The sequence below is a fragment of the Parasteatoda tepidariorum genome, chromosome 9 (genome assembly GCF_982258835.1).
Source record: "Parasteatoda tepidariorum strain Cologne lab strain chromosome 9, Ptep-v5.0, whole genome shotgun sequence".
Taxonomy (NCBI): domain Eukaryota; kingdom Metazoa; phylum Arthropoda; class Arachnida; order Araneae; family Theridiidae; genus Parasteatoda; species Parasteatoda tepidariorum.
The window spans coordinates 13331609-13349142 of record NC_141763.1 but is presented as its reverse complement, the minus strand read 5'-3'; the positions used below and the strand labels follow the sequence as shown (position 1 = coordinate 13349142).

General features: G+C 28.0%; 1 protein-coding gene across 1 annotated transcript in view; it reads left to right on the top strand.

Annotated features, from left to right (window-relative positions):
• The window catches only part of LOC107441438 (sorting nexin-5), a 28630-nt gene extending 11149 nt beyond the window's left edge, over positions 1-17481 (top strand). The window contains 9 exon segments of the mRNA XM_087150897.1: positions 6805-6879; positions 7470-7500; positions 8881-8965; positions 10646-10685; positions 11393-11479; positions 12734-12823; positions 14222-14287; positions 16100-16249; positions 17326-17481. Coding sequence (XP_087007023.1) covers positions 6805-6879; positions 7470-7500; positions 8881-8965; positions 10646-10685; positions 11393-11479; positions 12734-12823; positions 14222-14287; positions 16100-16246 — 621 coding nt within the window. The 3' untranslated portion in view covers positions 16247-16249; positions 17326-17481.
• Positions 17482-17534: the final 53 nt, after the last annotated feature.

Genomic DNA, 17534 nt, shown 5'->3' with positions numbered 1-17534 from the left:
TTCGTAAGCTCCAGGAATCGTTAGGGAAAACGGGATTAAAAAAAAGTCCAGTGAACTGTCATTAGAAAACAAAATTTTACACCAAAATTGGGAATTGTCATTGTCAGAAAATTTGACACTCTATCAAATTGCTAGATCTCACTCTTCCCTTTCTCTTAATATCATAACTTGCGCTTGAACCATAGGGGATTAAAAAAAGAAACTTTTTTTTTTTTTCAAATCAACCATCAATAGGTGCAAAATATTTTTATCTGATGATTCATATCACAATATAAGTGTAAGTATTGGTGTTTGAAAATATTTAAATCTCCTATAAAATATAAGAAATAAAAGTATAAAAATGGGAAAAGTTTTTTTCCTGTAATTAATCCTTGAAAATTAATTAATTTTTAAGTAATATTTAATTTATTTATACTCAATTTCTGGTCCTTTTTTTTCGTGGGCTTTATTCTGATTCTCTATTTTTCTGGACTGTTTTTCCAGTACTTTTTTCTGTTTACCTGTGAATACAAATTCTCAAGCATGACTAAGACTGCTTTTTATTTAGTTCAACTAGTTCTTCAGAGAATAATTTGTATTAATTATCATCAACAATTTACAAAATCCCCAAAAAACCTGATTCACAAGAAAATCATTAAGTAAGTGAAGTGGCTCTATAAAACTTTTTCAAAATCCTCAAGTCTCTTTGTTTTGCATCAACTTTCCATCTTCATTATGTTCTGGAAGAAATTTTTCTTTTGCTCTATTAAGATCGTTTATGCCTTAATATCGATCTTGGTATCGGTCTGCAATTCTTTTTAAACGGAATACAAAGAATTTAATTCTTCTTTCAAAATTGAAGAGTTTAACCAATAATGTTGCAAATTCAATCCACTTCAAAAGTAGACACTGCAGTTACAAGAAATAAAGATTTGTTAAAGCTTCATCTTTTTCGAATATAATGAAGATAGAACTAAAATGATTAAATGAACCCCACCAAAATAAGTTTTAAGATGTTTCCTCCTAAAAACAAATTAAAACTAATGTTTCAGTTCAACCAATTGATCGATTGTAAATGTGTCTCTCTTATTGTGTAAATTTTGATTTTAAGATATAATGAACTTAATTAGTTATCCACACTAAAAAAATAATGTTCAAAAAGTAACCTCCACCAAAAAAGATCTTAAAATAAAATCTCCCACATGAAAAAATTATTGTACTTCTCAAACTGAACTACTAGCTGAGATGCCAACTTGCTTCGGACAGCGGATAAATATTTTTGAGTGGTAGTCTTTTAATGTTCAATTCTTGGTTTAGAAAATTCGATTTATTGGGTTTTTACATACCACTGCTACTGTATAATTGAAAGGCTTATGTAATCCACCTCTTTGTTGCAGTTGAGCCGTGTCAAGCATTTTTAAAACTTTGCAAATCAAATGAAAATCTGCAAGTTTTAGTTAGTAGTTCTCTACCGTTTTTTAAAATATTTTGCCTTGTCCGGAGCAGTTGGAAGCTCTGTACTAGTTGTAAATGTACTTCCCTTATTTATTATTTGTGATTGTAAACCTGTGTAATGATGATTATGCAATAAATTTGGTTAGAAAAATTTCTCCCTCTAAAAAGAATAAAATTATCCCCCCCCCCAAATATTAAAAAAAATGCCTCCTTAAATAATCAAAAATGCTCATTACTTTTAAGTTATTTTGAAACTAAAAATTTTTATAAAAAAGTATCCCTCCTCGAAAAATAGCTATGGCAACCTGCTTCCCCCCTTGTTTTATTTTATATTTTATAAGTGGCGTTGATCAGCCGACCCAATTTTGGATTTACGACTACTAATGTTCAACTCCATAGCCTTGTCATTTTGAACCCAACCCAGAAGACAAGGAAACTCCTGGATCAGTACCCCCAGGGGTATGATTTGTTATGGGAACATGGAGGACTTTGTGACTCAACAGATTTAACGTGCATCAGTCATTTACTACACGGGGAGTCTTCGGCCGACAGGGATCAAACTCACTGACTCTTGGACATGGGCCCAGTGCCCCTACCAAACTGGCTATCCCTGCCACCACCCCTTGTTGATAATGTTTTGTCTCATATAACATGTCTCTGGTTATTCTTTTAATTATGCTGGCAGCACTCTTCAATTAATCCATCAACTGGCCTTATGGCATTGTTTGTGAAATATGATCATTTGTAAAGTGTATTTCTTATGTTTGAAACTAATGAAATGTCTTGAAGGTGAAATGTCTTGTAATCTTCGGGTAACTCAACAATCTTGTAGATTAATTTATCTTTAAAAAATCACTTAATTTCCCTTTATTTGCAACCATTAATACTTTGTACGTTAAAATAGATAACAAAAAAATTCACTAGACAATTTTATTTTGTTTAGCTTAAATGAAAATTATAGTGTTACTATATTTAGAGTATTGTTGATGGTATCTGCCAAGGTGTGTTACTTGTTTCAAATAAAAATATTCAGTAGCCAGAAATGGAAATTTAAGCCTATTCTTCAAAAATTGTTAATTATATAATGCATGCCTTTGGTGTCCTGTTAGATAATGTTTTAAAAATTATTTTTATACCATTTTGTTTGATAAAATTGTTAGCCTAATGCAACAAAAGTAGCATTGATAAAATAATTTTCTTTATATTGGGAGTACAAATAAGTTTCTGCCATTTTCTATCAAAAATTCGCAGTTTTCTTGTAAAAAAACAGTACATTTATCTTTTATTCAAAGTATTCTCCATTACTAGACACTACTTTTCCCATCTTTCTCTAAGCATGCGGATACCACTTCGGAAGAACTGTTAATCTTTCGAGGACATCTACGAATTGACCCATTCCTTGGTTTCTTCAAATGATGCAAATTTCTGCTCAAACAGCCCGAATAGATGATAATCTGAAGGGGCAAGGTTTGGCGAATACAGATGGGGGTTTAGGACTTCCCATTGAAGTGTTTCCAAATAGCAAAATTAGTTTTCATGCAAAGTCTATGTTCAATGTCTCTTGATTTTAGTTCGTAGGGAACCCAACTTGTTTTTTTTTTATCATTCCCAACGATTTTAAACAGTGTGAAATTGCTTGCTGAGTTACTTGTAATGTAAGAGAAAGCTCTTTTTGTGTTTGAGACTAGTCTGCTTCCAATAATTCTTCCAATTCCTTGTCTTCGTACAATTTTGACCCTCCACTTAGTCTTCCACGTCAAACTCATCGTTTTTAGACTTCTGAAACCACTTACGACAACTTCTCTCCCTTACAGCAACCTTATTATATGCTTCTCCAAGCAATCAATGCGCCTCGGCTGCAGATTTCTTCAAATGAAAGAAGTAAATCAAAAGTTCCAGCAAATGACACTTATTTGGCACAAAACTTGACATTTTTGCAAGATAAAAATTACGTATTGCTAATATGGAATCTCTAATACTTTAAGGTTATGTTGTTACCAGATGAACAAACTTACAATAAGACATTTAATACAGTTTCTACATAACCTTCTGGTAGTGCCATCTTGTGACGAACGTCGGGAACTTATTTGTACACTCAATAAGTACACAAGATTTTTTTTTAATGCACAGGATTTATATATTTTAATACACAGGATAATATTTTTAAGATTGATGAACAAAATTATCTACAGTGAAAAAGATAACTATTTATGGTGTACCCTCCAACATTTTGGAAGCTGATAAATGTGATTCTTTTTACTTGATTTGTTGCCTTTTGAAGAGATCTAAATTCACTTTCTTTGCCAGGCAGAAGAAAACATCAGCTTTTAATGCAGAAGACAGACCTCATAAATGGTAATGCATGATAATTGGTTATTTGCATGCTTGTGTTTTGGCCATTCTGCCTTTGACATGCTTTCATTTTTAATTATCAGTAATGAAATTTCACTTTAATTTATAGGATGCCATTCATTCATTTAGTTCTTATGAATTAGTGGAATTTTTCAGCTTCCAGCATTTTGTTGGGTTGACTTGTCTTTTTTTCTGATATTCCATCCTTTAAAATCTCTCCTCTTAAATGCCAACCTCTAACTAATTTTGGGTGTAGGACCTAATATAATAATGTACTTGGCAGTACAGCTTCCCCATTCTTCTTATTTGTTTAAATTCTTACAAATTTAAATAAATTGTGATACAATTAAAGGGTTAAAATTATTTAGATATAGTTTGTTCACCAGGAGTTGGCACTTGGCTCCACCTCCTCGGACACAGTGTTCATTTCAGTGTGGGAGTAAAAAGAGAAAAATCTCCACACTTGAAATTGAGACAACCCTTACTGCACGCCAAACACAGTGACTCCTTTTTCAGTCACTAACTTCGCTTTATCATCTGCTATTATACCTTTCGTTACTCTTGCTAATTAAATATATTTTAAATTTAAAAACTGTTGTTTTCCCAGCAAAATTTCTCAAAAAAGGAGAAACTATTCACTCAAAAGAGTGAAATATCATAAAAAATGGCGTGGAATATCATCAAATTTATGAAATATTTAATGTTAAAAAAATGCACATAAAGCTTGCAAAATAAATATTTTCCCCATATGATCGCCAAATATCAACCTTGTTCAGAATTGCTCACAACCTTCTCCCAAAAATAGCGAAATAGTATCGTCGCATACCACATGATGAAGGCGGAGTCAAATGCAGACTCGTGGTGAACGAGCTGTACTACACAGTAGAAATTTTTTTTAATGCAAATTTTGAAATACCAAGCTTTGCATTATATAGAATATTGTGTTACTTTTATCATTTCACATATCATTAAACTTATCTACTAAGCACTGCACTATTAATGCTCTAAAATAATTTTTAAGTCCAAATACTTTAAATACAAAAATATACACTTAAATATTTACTATTTACAGGAAGAAATTGAAATTATTAAGAGCATTAAAACTAAAAGCAAACAAATATGTAATTTTTTTTTTACTCTAGAGATTTACTCTACTGGGACTTACTCTGAATCCCACACAATCTTTTTGCAACTAATTTTTCTTAGAACCTGTGAGCAGTTAATAGTTCTTCCTCAGTTACAAAAACTTCTTAACTATGAACCATTGTATTATTTGCACCTGCTAAATTAATGCAGTTTATGAGGACAATCTTTGTTTCAACGTTACATCATTCTACGCTGGAGTATAATTCTTTTTTTTTTCTTCTAAATTTAACTAAAACTTTTATAAAATATATTGCATAATGCATTTGTAAAAAATTAAGAATTGGAAATAGAGTTTGAGGAAGAATAGTGAATTCAGGTTGTAAGTTGAAAAAGTTCATTTATAAATTGGAATATACAAAGGATTATGTGCAGCAAAAGATAGAGAAAAACAAAAAATAAAATCTTGATTTTATCTTGAATTTCATTCAACTTTTTAAAAAAAATTTTCTAAGCATTGAAGATTAATTTCCGTCTTATAAAAGGGATATATTATTTTTGAAGACAGAATTCAAAATAATAATTTTTTTTCAATCGTTTTAAATCAAATGACTATGATCATAATTTTTTTAAAATATTCTTTGGAAAGTGTACTTAGCATTTTTTTTAAGCGGTGAAACTTTTGCAAGACTTGCTTAATCATAGTTAGCTACCATTTTGTATGAGAAGAAATTGAACAAATCCATTTTTTGAAAGTCTAAAATTTTTTTCATTCAATAAAAAAATTTTAAATATTGTAATTATTCACAAATTATTGTGCCCTCACACTAACTAAATGCAAACTAGTTTATATATGGCACACTTAATGCTTGTTCGTAACTTACCGTTTATTTATTCAAGCATTTACCTTTTCATGTAGGGAATTGATTAAAACGTTGTTTCTGAGCACCGATGCAGATTTTTGGATTAATGCTTGTATTGGAAATAAATTAAATTTTTTTATAATTAAATTTTTCATGAAAGAGCGTATGTTATTTGTCAGAAACAAACTGGTCAAAAATTTTTTTTAAGTGCCACAATCTTGTATATATAAAAATTGTTCCACTAGACCAAATTACTAACCTTACCGGCCCGGGATGAAACACTGAAATATTTAAATGGTCTATCGAGTAAATCGGGTTGCGAAACATTGCTTCAACACTGCACAAATTAAAGCTTTTACTTAATGGTAGGTGATTTTTCTCTGAACAAGCCACTATTTTTCATGTAGCTTCTTAACCATTGTTTCATTACACTTTGCTAAATACTTCATAAAAGTTTGTTTTAATGATTTCTTCAGAATTTCTCTAAATTCTTGCATTTTTCTTCATATAACATTTCTTTCTTAATTGGATTTCAGTATTAGAAAAATTATTTTCATTTATACATGTTTTATATAAATTTTTTTTCTTGAATAAAATATTTTTAAAAGCTTTGCTTTAGTGCAAACTAAGGTAAACAACGTTTAAGAGCACAAAAAATATTTATAAATGCAGACAGCTGTTTCGGATGCTCAAAGGGCAATCGATTGGCCTTTGCTCTACCCCCCCCCCTTGTGACGTTACCTTTCACTATATATTTACCCTGTTTTCTCTCATTTCTTTCTGTCGCACTGATGAAGGTTGCCCTTTGAGCTTCCGAAACAGCTGTCTGCTTTTATAAATATTTTTTGTGCTCTTAAACGTTGTTTACCTTAGTTTGTATTTTAGCACAAAGGTCGCCCACTTGTGTATTTATCTTTGTTTTATTGATTCAACATTAAGATATGCATAAATCAATATGTAATTTAAAATATTTAATTTCTCATAACATGAGTTTTTCCTTTCATAATTTTTAAAGTAATCATGAAATTATATTAATGCATCTAAAAATTCATTAAACTGTTTTGATTTTCAGGATTGTGAAGAATTTTTCCAGAAAGAGCGTGATTGGGTGTCAAAGTATAGCTTACAAATTAAAGATATCAATGAGGTGCAAATTTTATTATTAAACAGTTTTAATTTATTTTTGGAAAATTTGTGATATGTTTTTAAAAATTAGATAGTTGATACGGCGCATTAAGTTTCTGAACAAAATGTCTGATCGAAATATATTATCTTCATATATGTATAAATTTTCCAAATTTATTATCATATATCATACCTGCCAACTCTTCCGGAAGATTTTATTTTCATATTTAAAGTGGTAGTAATTATTTACTATTTTTTCTTTTATAATCTTAATTTTTAAATGATATTGATCACCACTATTCTTACAAAAATTAAGCACATGTATAAATATGCGTTACTATCATGGTTGTCAACTTAAATTTTCTCAAATACAACGTATTTGTTTGCTTAAAATTGAATTTTTAATTCCATTTTAATACCACTGGGAAAAATGATAATGGAAGGGATTAAAAGTTGGCACGTGTGATATATTATATTATCAGTCATAGTTTAAAAAAAAAAATTATTATTTAATTGTTTTGAACAAATTTTCTCCATTATTTTAGCTGACATAAAAAGGTGTCTTTCTATATGTTTTTGATCATTTTGTATCATTGTTTTTTTCTTTTATAGGCCTTTTCTTCTGTTGTCTATTCTCAACAAAGTAAGAGTTTATTCTTGATCTTTTTATTCATTGATGTTATAAATGCTTATAGTTTAAAAAATTACATAAGTTTAAAAAGTTGCTAACTAAAAACACTTAAAAGCTGTTTATAATTATAAACTAAAAATATGTTGTACAATGGAAGTAGAAAACTACTTTGTATTTTTCCTAGTATTTTTTTTAGCTGCGACATTTTGATAAGTTGAAGCAGCAGCTGAAGTCAAAATGCAATATTTTTTTATATGATCTCGCTGACCCCTGTCAAAACTTGTTCTAATTGTCTACTCAATATCTTAACTTTAAACAGTTCAACCTCATAAATGTAATCACTGACAGTTCAACCTCATAATTGTAGTCCAAACAACTTACAAGAGGGTTCATTTAGATAAACTGTATTTCGAATTTGGGAGACAAAAATGGATTATCAAAATAAACTTTTGATTAATAGATATTCTTTGACATAGAAGTTATGTTATATGTAAATAAAAAGAATTACGATAACTCTATCGTTAAAGTTCTAAATAGTAAAAATCAATGCGTGATTTAAATTAGATGAAGATAAATTGTTATAAATAGGGTACCTGCGCACCTGGAAAGTCATGGGTTTCGGTATTGAACAAAATTTGTTAGTGAAATGTCATGATTTTAACTATTTATTTAAAAAAAACTCATAAAAAGTGAAGGATTTAGATCGTCAAAAAATCTATCTTTTGAAATGTATATTTTAAAAGATAGTTAATTATTTCACAGTGTTCCCCCCCAATTTCACAGTGTTCCGAATATCTGAATTTGTAACGAAATCCCCACTTACAGTCATATTTCATTAAAATATCAAATGTTTTTATCGTGTTTTTTAAAAAAATATGGTGTTCTTTCAAAAAAATAAAGAACATCATTTCTAGAGCAAATTATCTCTTAAACTTCAGTGATTTCATAATTTTTTATTTATTTATTATTTTTATTTGATCAATTTGAAATTCTAGTTTGGGCTTTTTATATTACTTACTTTTGAGAAGAAATAAAACAGCTTTAAATAACTACATATATCTGACAGTATTTAGTTATTTTCTTTTTTTTTCAGTTATTTTATTGCTTCAAATATTTCTTTACTGTGTTTTTCCAGTTTTTAATTAATAAATATGAAGATGCAGAGTATAAAAGTTTTGGTTATACCTATCATTTCAATTAATGTTATTATAATACTTTTTTTTAATTTATTGCTGTGTTTTTGTCGGAAAAAATAGTAACTTAAGTCATGAAAAATTTTTGGAATTAGTCCCAGAGAAATCATGGGTTTGAAAACTAAAATGTAGCAGATACCCTGTATAAAAATGTTTTTATTCCAAATATTACATATTATACAGAATTAATTTATTTCAGGGTTATGTAGTATTATAGGACATTTAGCTACAGCATTAACTTTAAATAGAGGATCGAATGAACCGGCTGCCAAACTAGAAGCAAAGTAAGGTTTAATTTCAATTTCACGCTAGAAATTAATTTATTGTTTTTACTATGATGCTAGAATACTTTAAGAACTGGCTAGTTATGTTTAATGGTCTTTCAGACAAGTTCATAGCTCTTCTAAACAAGTTCACTTTGAAACAAAGCATTGGATTAAGTTAAGTGTGCCACATGCAAAATAATAAATAACACCCTGGAAAATTTTTTATCTAACAGGGTTGCCACAAACGACTAAAATGTATCTATTTTCGGCTTGTGGAGACTATAGCAACTTTTTTCTGCCTGAAAATTATGAAAAAAAAGTAACTATTTTTATGGGAAGGAGACTATTGAGAGATCTTTCTGTACTTCTAGCGATGCTTTTTTTTTAGCATAAATTAGGTTTAAAATCTGTGGCCCGCGGGAGCTTCTGAACACATTGAATTTTTTTCTTAAAAAAATTTAAAAATGCGAAAAATGCAAATTTGAGTTATCATTTTTTAATGCATTCAATTTGCGTGGATTCCATTGTCAGTCCATTTCGTTTCTCGATCTCCTTTTCAGCAGTTATTGCTACAAAGTTCCGTTTAATTTTAAGAAACCCAATTTTTTTATATAATATTACAATACGTGAATTTCGAATTTGAGTAATCACTTTTCACTATAAATATATATTTGTGTGTGTGTATATATATATATATATATATATTTATACATATAATATTTGCTGAATCAAGTATTTAATTTTCTGCAAATATACTAATTATTTTTTTTTTACCTGAAAATTAAGTGCTAGAACACTAACAAACTATATAACGAGCTGTATAAAAATTATCATATTTGCCCCCAACTTGATTAAATGGATCATGATATATGACAATTAAGTCATTTAATAAAATTTTAGTCATATTTTTTGCTCTTATTTAGGCAACTATTTTCAGGCTTTAGGCTACTAAAAGCAACTATTTTGTTCATTTTTTTCTGTTGCAAACCTATTTAATGATAAGATTTTTACCTACTATATCTCAATCTTAATGGTTTTAGAGCCTAACCTTAAATATCAAATTAATAAAAGCAGACAACATTTTGAGTTATGAAATTGAACTCTAAATTGTACTTTCTCTGAATAAATATACAACATAAAACTAAACATAAATATGATTTAAATTTTTGACCCTCAAAGTGATGAAAGGGGTGGTAGCTGCAATCTGGTTAATAGGGTTCTGGTAAATAGAAAGTTTGGATTCTTAAATACTAAATTTTTGTTGTTGTCTGTTTTGTTAACTCAAAACTTGTTAAGCGAGTCAGAGAAATTTTTGCTCATTATTATAAAATTCCTTTGTTTAAAGATGTGAATTACTAATTGTTTTTATACAATTTTGTTTAAAAGTGTTTCAGAAAACTTTATAAGAAAATTGGACTTTGAGTTTCACCCTTCTAAAAATTATAGCATTTGACCAACTCAAAATTAGAAAAAGCTGACGTAATGTGTTTCACATGTAAGTGTTAATTTTTAGGAGAAGGAAATAAAATAACAATTTTATTAAATTTTCATGTAAATAAGTAAATTTCAAAAGGGAGAACCTATTCTGGATTATCTTATTTATTAACTTCATTTTAATTCCTTAATATTTTTATGAACTGAAAATATTCAATGATATCAATTCAAAATATGAATACAAGGTTGATTTTCTGTTTGCAGGTTATGTGGTTTGTTTTCAGAGGCCTTAGAAGATGCTAGAGTGAGTTTTTTTTTAATGTTTTTCATAAATGGCACTTTTATGAATAAATATGGTAGTTTTAAATGCTATTTATTTCTATTATCTATTCTATATTTTCTATTTTATCTATATTCTGTTCTATATTTTCTATTCTGTATATATTCTATTCTATGTTTTCTATTTTATCTATATTCTATTCTACATTTATATTCTGTTCTATTCTATATACATTCTATTCTATTATTTATTTTTATAATAGTAATTTTAGATGGTATTTATCTTTGGTTTGGTATCTTTTATCTTATCTAGTAGGTTGATATATCCTATTTATTTTAAATATATAATTTTACAATAAAGAGTGTTATATTTAAATGCATAAATTTTTTGTTGCGTTTTTTCACATTCTACGTTTTTTTCCCCCTTCGCCTTTTCAATTTATAATAATATCCTTCCAACTGCTGACACTTTTGTAACACTAAAAGTTACTATATGTTTTTCTGTTGTTTAAATATATAGTTATATTGATAGAATAACTAGAGCATTCTGTCTTTCTTGAAATAGTATGTATTTAATAAATTCTTGTAAAAGTAAAAATAACATTTTGACAAGCTACAATTCTACAAATTCATAGAGAGAAATTCATTAGATTTTGTAGTTGAACTTGTCTTTCATAAATGACTTTCCATTAATACGTTTTAAATTTTACTAAAAATAAATTTAATTTTCAGCATGGTATCCAGGTGCTATCATATAATGAGGAAAACACTTTAGGTGCCTATTTAAATCTGTATACAAGTTATATCGAATCAGAAAAGGTATTTTATTTTATCTTAATAAAAATTATAAAATGACTGCTTATTTTAGTCTTAATTTTTACTCTTTATTCTGTGAAAGCTTTTCTAATCTGTAACTATTTTTATTTGCAAATTGTTCCAACATTAAATTCAAAACTTACTTCAAATTAAATTAGTATTATTATGAAAGTAAAAAAAATATCCTGACTATTGTGTGTTGCGTTCATTTACATTTTTTCAAATAAAAACAATTTATAGAGTTCATCCTATATAATTCACAGTTATCTTTTTTAAAAAAGGCTATGTCATCTAATTACTCAAATTATATCCTTTCAAACTTGTTTAATTCAAATTTCTTACAGCCTTATTTTAAAATATATTTTGAACCACGATCAGGAGTTTAATAACTGTTGAACTTTGTTCAGATCTAGATTTTATATTCTTAACTCTTTAAACCTCTATTGTAATGTAAACAGTAGTAGAATAATTATGGAAATTTTTAATCACGGATTTCCATGGTTCAACTAATTTAATCTCACTTTGAATATAAAAATTGACGCCTGCAAATGTTTCAATATTCTTCAATAGTTGTAGATAAGATAAAATAAAATTAAGATAATTGTTTATTAGAATAGTTATTTTTATGAATAATTTTTCTTTTTTTAAAAAATTAAATATCATTATAAATCACGTTATTTAAACATTCATAAATATTCACCCAAAATAATTGTTAAATTTTTTTATCTCATTATTAAAAATTAATCTTACTTTGATAATTTTTTCTACATTTTTCTTTACTGTATATAATGCTGACTTTTTTGTTCTGTTAGGTATTCTTTATGTTACTAAGTCCACTTATTATTTTTATCTATTAAGTTAGTTTGTAATAACAAGGAAATGCAACTATGTATCACATATTTAAATTAAATCAAGAAATTGACCATTATCTATTTGGAGTATCCACTTTTTGATAGAACTAAAAGAAATTTGTTTTTCTATTTTTATTTTTGCATTAAATTGTAGTATTATAATAAATTATGCTATTCTGTTTATTATACAAACACTAATATTAAGCAAAATTTGTGTGTAGGGTTGTACATCAAATTTGTTGCATAAAATGTAAACAAAAATCAACCTACATCATTTCATAGTGTAAAAATATAGAATTTTATTTCAAAATTGTTTTTCTTTTTTGTTGTTGTGAGATTAGTATTAATTTTTTATGCATTGATGCCTTTTCCCCCCAAACTTTATTAAATTTTCATTTTTTATCAGGAAATGCTTGCTCAAAGAACAAGTTTGTTGGTAGAATATGAAAATGCAAATAAGGCATTAGACAAGGCAAAACCTCTGAAAAAACAAGCTGTAAGTTTTTTCTTCTCTCTTTTACCTTATCATATTTATTTACCCGTGGCAGAATCGCGGCGACATTGTCTCAGAAAATTACCGAGTTCTTGCAGAAAGACTTTTCTTATAGGAAGTAAGAAATTTGGTTTTTTTTTCCCCAGAAATTTTTTTCTATCAGAATTATATTCAAAAGATGTTTTTCTTGCGCATGCATCCGAGTGAAGAAAAAAATGCTTGTAATTTTTCTATTCTCATTTGAGAATAGTGAAAAATAAAGAGCAATGAAGTAAAATTTGATTTTCTTTTCTGCAGAAATTTTCGTTCTAATTTTTTTTATGCAGTTATTGCTATTGATTTCCACATAGTTTTTTAAATCCGATATAATTTATTGCAACAACTGAATTTCGAAATGAAAACACGGATTTAGTAACCCTTTTTTGAAGAGTCTGAATCACGTGATTTTGTCGATCTTTTCTTTGGTAGTTGCTGCTAAGAATTTCACAATTTTTTTTTTAATGTGATGATCATTTACAAAATGCAAAAAAAATAAATAATTAGTGTGTTTTCCTTCTACAAAATGCGAGAGTATCACCCATAATCTTAGAATAAAAAAATATTATATACTATTTGATTAAAAAATAATTTTATTTGATTCAAAAACAGGATGTGTAGCGTTTTTAAAAAGTGTTTAAAGGTACTGACTTTTGATTTTTAAAAGCCCTTAAAGGTGCTTTTTTCAGTGGGAGTTTTTAAAAAGTGCTTAATTTTCCCTTTTTCAAAATGAGACTTTTCCTTTACTATGTTGATTTTCTCTTCGAATTTTGCAAAAAGACACAGTTCAGATTGTTCTATTCAACGTTTTCACAATTAATTCAACCGCAATCTATTTCGGTGTATTGGCAGTCTGTAGGGTATGAAAACGCCATTTGTTCTACATGATTCAAACTGTCATGATTTTTGGCAATTGTCAAAAACAATGCCAATTTTTTTTTTTTTTTTTGACATGACAGGTAAAACAAGACAGGTAAAACAAGACATAACCGTCAATTGTCAAAAACTCTCCAACCCTGCCTAATTATGATATTTTTTTAAAGTGCTTAAAAATATTGTTTGAGTGCTTATTTTTTGTTGAATAAGGACTTGCTACGCACCCTGAAATAGTTTTTTTTTTAAAGTTGACGCTTTTGTTACTTTAATTTAGTAACATGTATATTTGTTATTTTTAAAAGTATCTTGCACAAAGATACTTTTGTTTTAAAGTGTTTAATTAATGTGTAATACTAATATATTAGAGAGGTATATCTCAGAAAATGCCCAAAAAAAAAATTCTGCCACAAGGTTTATTCATTTTTTAGTTGCATATTCAATTTTTTAACAAAAGCATTTCCTCAACCTCAAATTTAATGTTTATTACAGGCCGAAAGCGCTAAATTATCTGCAGAAAAAGCGTTTGAAGACTGTTCAGATGTAGCTAGGCAAGAGGTAATTTCATAGATTTTCCTTTCAATCTGTTTTTTGTTTTAAATATGATTAAAAAAGTATTTAATTAATGTGTAATTAAGAGAACTTTATTTTTATCAATGAAAACTTAGTTTTCTTCAATCGTATGATAGCATTCAAAAGACTGGGTTTTGATTGTGATATTTGCTTTGAAAAAAGGTTTAGGGGGACTAGAAATTTTTTCAATATATATCTTGGAAATCTTTTTATAAAGTTGTGTGATGATGATTATGAAAGATTATATTAGAGAGATTTTCAGATTCATTTTATTGTTAACTGTAATTCTAAACTTATTTTGTATTATCATTTATAATTAAAGTATGTGAAAGATATTTTACAATAATTTTTGTCATGTAAAATGTTAACTTTTTTAGGGGGGGGGGGAGTTAGCTAATTAGAAATGTTTTGTTAAGTTTGCTCGTTTTGAAGCTACATTTTATTCTTTCTCTTATTATATTTTAAGAATAATAATTTGTCGAAGTTCTTTATTATTTTTTAATGCTGACGATATTTTAAGTTACAAAATCAGACACAAAAGTATACTTTATAGTTCCTGTGAAATCAAATGTTAAAAATGTCAAGATATTAAAAATTCGATTCCTCAAGAACAACTAGATCGATTTCACACTGATTTTTCTGAACATCAGATGTTTGCCAACAGAAGCATTCTCATTGCGTACTTTGCCGGGCATGTGATGGATTTGCATCAATCAGATTCGAAAATTTTTCTGTGTTTTTTTAATTAATTTAACATTAAAAACCACGTTGCTAGGAAACGCTATAAACTATTGGGTTTTTTTTCTCGTTCCACTCACTATACAACTTCTTTTAAAAAGTAGTGCACTACTAACTACAGAAAAAAGCGACTAAAGTAGTTTACTTACTTGTAGCATGCCACTTCTGACCACTGGTTAGAGGTCTCTTAAACTGGATGACCTATGGTTCAATTGAACGCCTCAGCCAAGCATTTTTTTTTTAAAAAATTGCAGTAATTGTACACTAACATTCATTATTAATATATATTAACATACATGACCAGTAATTAAATATAATTATAAAAACATTAATCTACTGGAAATGTAGGACTTGTAATTTCAATTTGCTATGAGTACATAGACACTATGAACACAAAAATATTTAACTGTAATCAAGATTTCTTGATATTTTGTAACTTTGGTTAAATTTCTGTTTAATAGATAGAGATTAAAAATTGTTTCTTACTAATTTTTAATTTGAAACAAAAATTCCTAGATCTTTAAAAAAAATCTAAATTATAATTAACCCTTGCCAGTGGTGCCCGAATCCAGTTCGAGCAACTGCTAGCTGAGTTCGTTTCTTCATGAGGATACTTAATTCACTATTTTCCTAATAGATGGCATTAGTGGTCCTAGTTATTCACCGATTACAACTTCAGTGGATGTTGTCAGTTGCTGAAATAAACAGACACAAACAAGATTTGTAAAATTTATGTAATGAAAATCATATTGTTGTGTTTTTATATTATACTACTTATATTATATTCAGCTTCAAAATTTTGTTTAATTTGCTCTAATTGAATAAGATGTGTGTGTAATCTATTACTTTTTTATGTGTATGTAAAAATTATAAATGCAGTACTCATTGCATTTAAAATTATATTTTTGTAATAGAAAACCATTTTCTAACTTTTACAATAATATGAAGAACAAAATTAAACAGTCAAAAAGGTTTAAATTTTCGGTTCATTTTTCTGAAATATGTCACTGTTAAAAGGTTAAAGTATTCTTTTTTTTTTTTTATCCTATATTTGTATAGATTAAAAAATTCCACAGACAAAGGATAAGCATGTTCCAAGAAAGTTTAGAAAAGTTTGCAGAAGCAGAGTTAAGGAATGCAAGAGATGTGGCAGCCATGCTGGCTAAGTCATTAACAAAAATAAAACAGTTTGATGTCACATTATAAAGGGTAACTATTAGCATAATTTTTTTTATTATTAAAAAAATGTCTAAATCAACTCCTTAAACCTTTCTGATGCAGTGTGTCCATTTCAGTTCCTCTTATTAAAAAAACATTAGACTTAGAAGTTGGGCAGCTCTTAAGAGCAGGGCACATCGACCAGAGGTCTATTGTACCCAAACCCTAAATCATGTTTTATTTTATAACCGTAGTTGAACAGCCGACCCAATTTATGACAACTAATGTTCAACTCCGTAGCCTTGTAAGTTTGAACCAATCTAGAAGGCAAGAATAGAAGATAAACTCCTGGATCAATACCCCCAGAGGTATGATTTGTTATGCAACATGCAGGACTTTGTGACCCGACGGATTTAATGTGCATCAGTCACCATTGAGCCGGCAGAGATTGAATCCACAACCTCCTGTAAATGGGCTGAGTGCCCTACCAACCAGGCTTTCTTTTCTGCAGAAATTTTTGATTTGTTTTTTTTCTTCTCTAAAATTATTCTAAAACGATGCCTTTATCACGCATCGGAAAGAAAAGAAATTTTCGTGATTTTTCTATCCTTATTTGAGAAGAATGAAAAACAACGGAGTAAAAATTTCTGCTCTGCAAAAATGATTGAAAGATTTTTTTTCTCTCCATAATTATATTAGTAAAAGGCTTTTTTTTTAGAAAGGAAGGGAAAGAAATGCTCATGATTTTATTATTCTTATTTTTTTATGTGATGATGATTTACAAAATGTAAGAATATTGCTAATATATACAATTTTATTTTATCAAAATAGTTTTTTTTGTGAGCACAACTTTGCTGTTACTTTAAATTTGAGTAACATGTATATTTATTATTATTAAAAGTATCTTGCAGAAAGATATTAGTACAAGAGAGGTCTGTCGCTCAGAATAGGGGTGCCTTGAAAAAAAAAAAAAAAAACTTGAGGATCCAACTAATGTCACTAATTTTCCGTTCAATTCATTTTTGCCTTCGTTTCAAACTGCTTTAAGATTCGAAAGTTTTGTTTTTCTTTCTATACATATAATAATTATCCATGCCATGTAAGTAGTAAACACTTATTTCTTTCAGGGTCAATAAATTTATGTCAATGAATGCCTGAAGATTAAAATGTATTTGAGTGCTGATTCTGAAGTACTTTTACTTCACAATTTGAAAGAAAATAATTGTACAAATCATGGATTTATGTAACATTTTTCCCATTAAATAAACATATTTAATATAAAATACAGTTGTCATTTACTAACATATTTTACTCATGTTTTTAAAGAAATACAAAA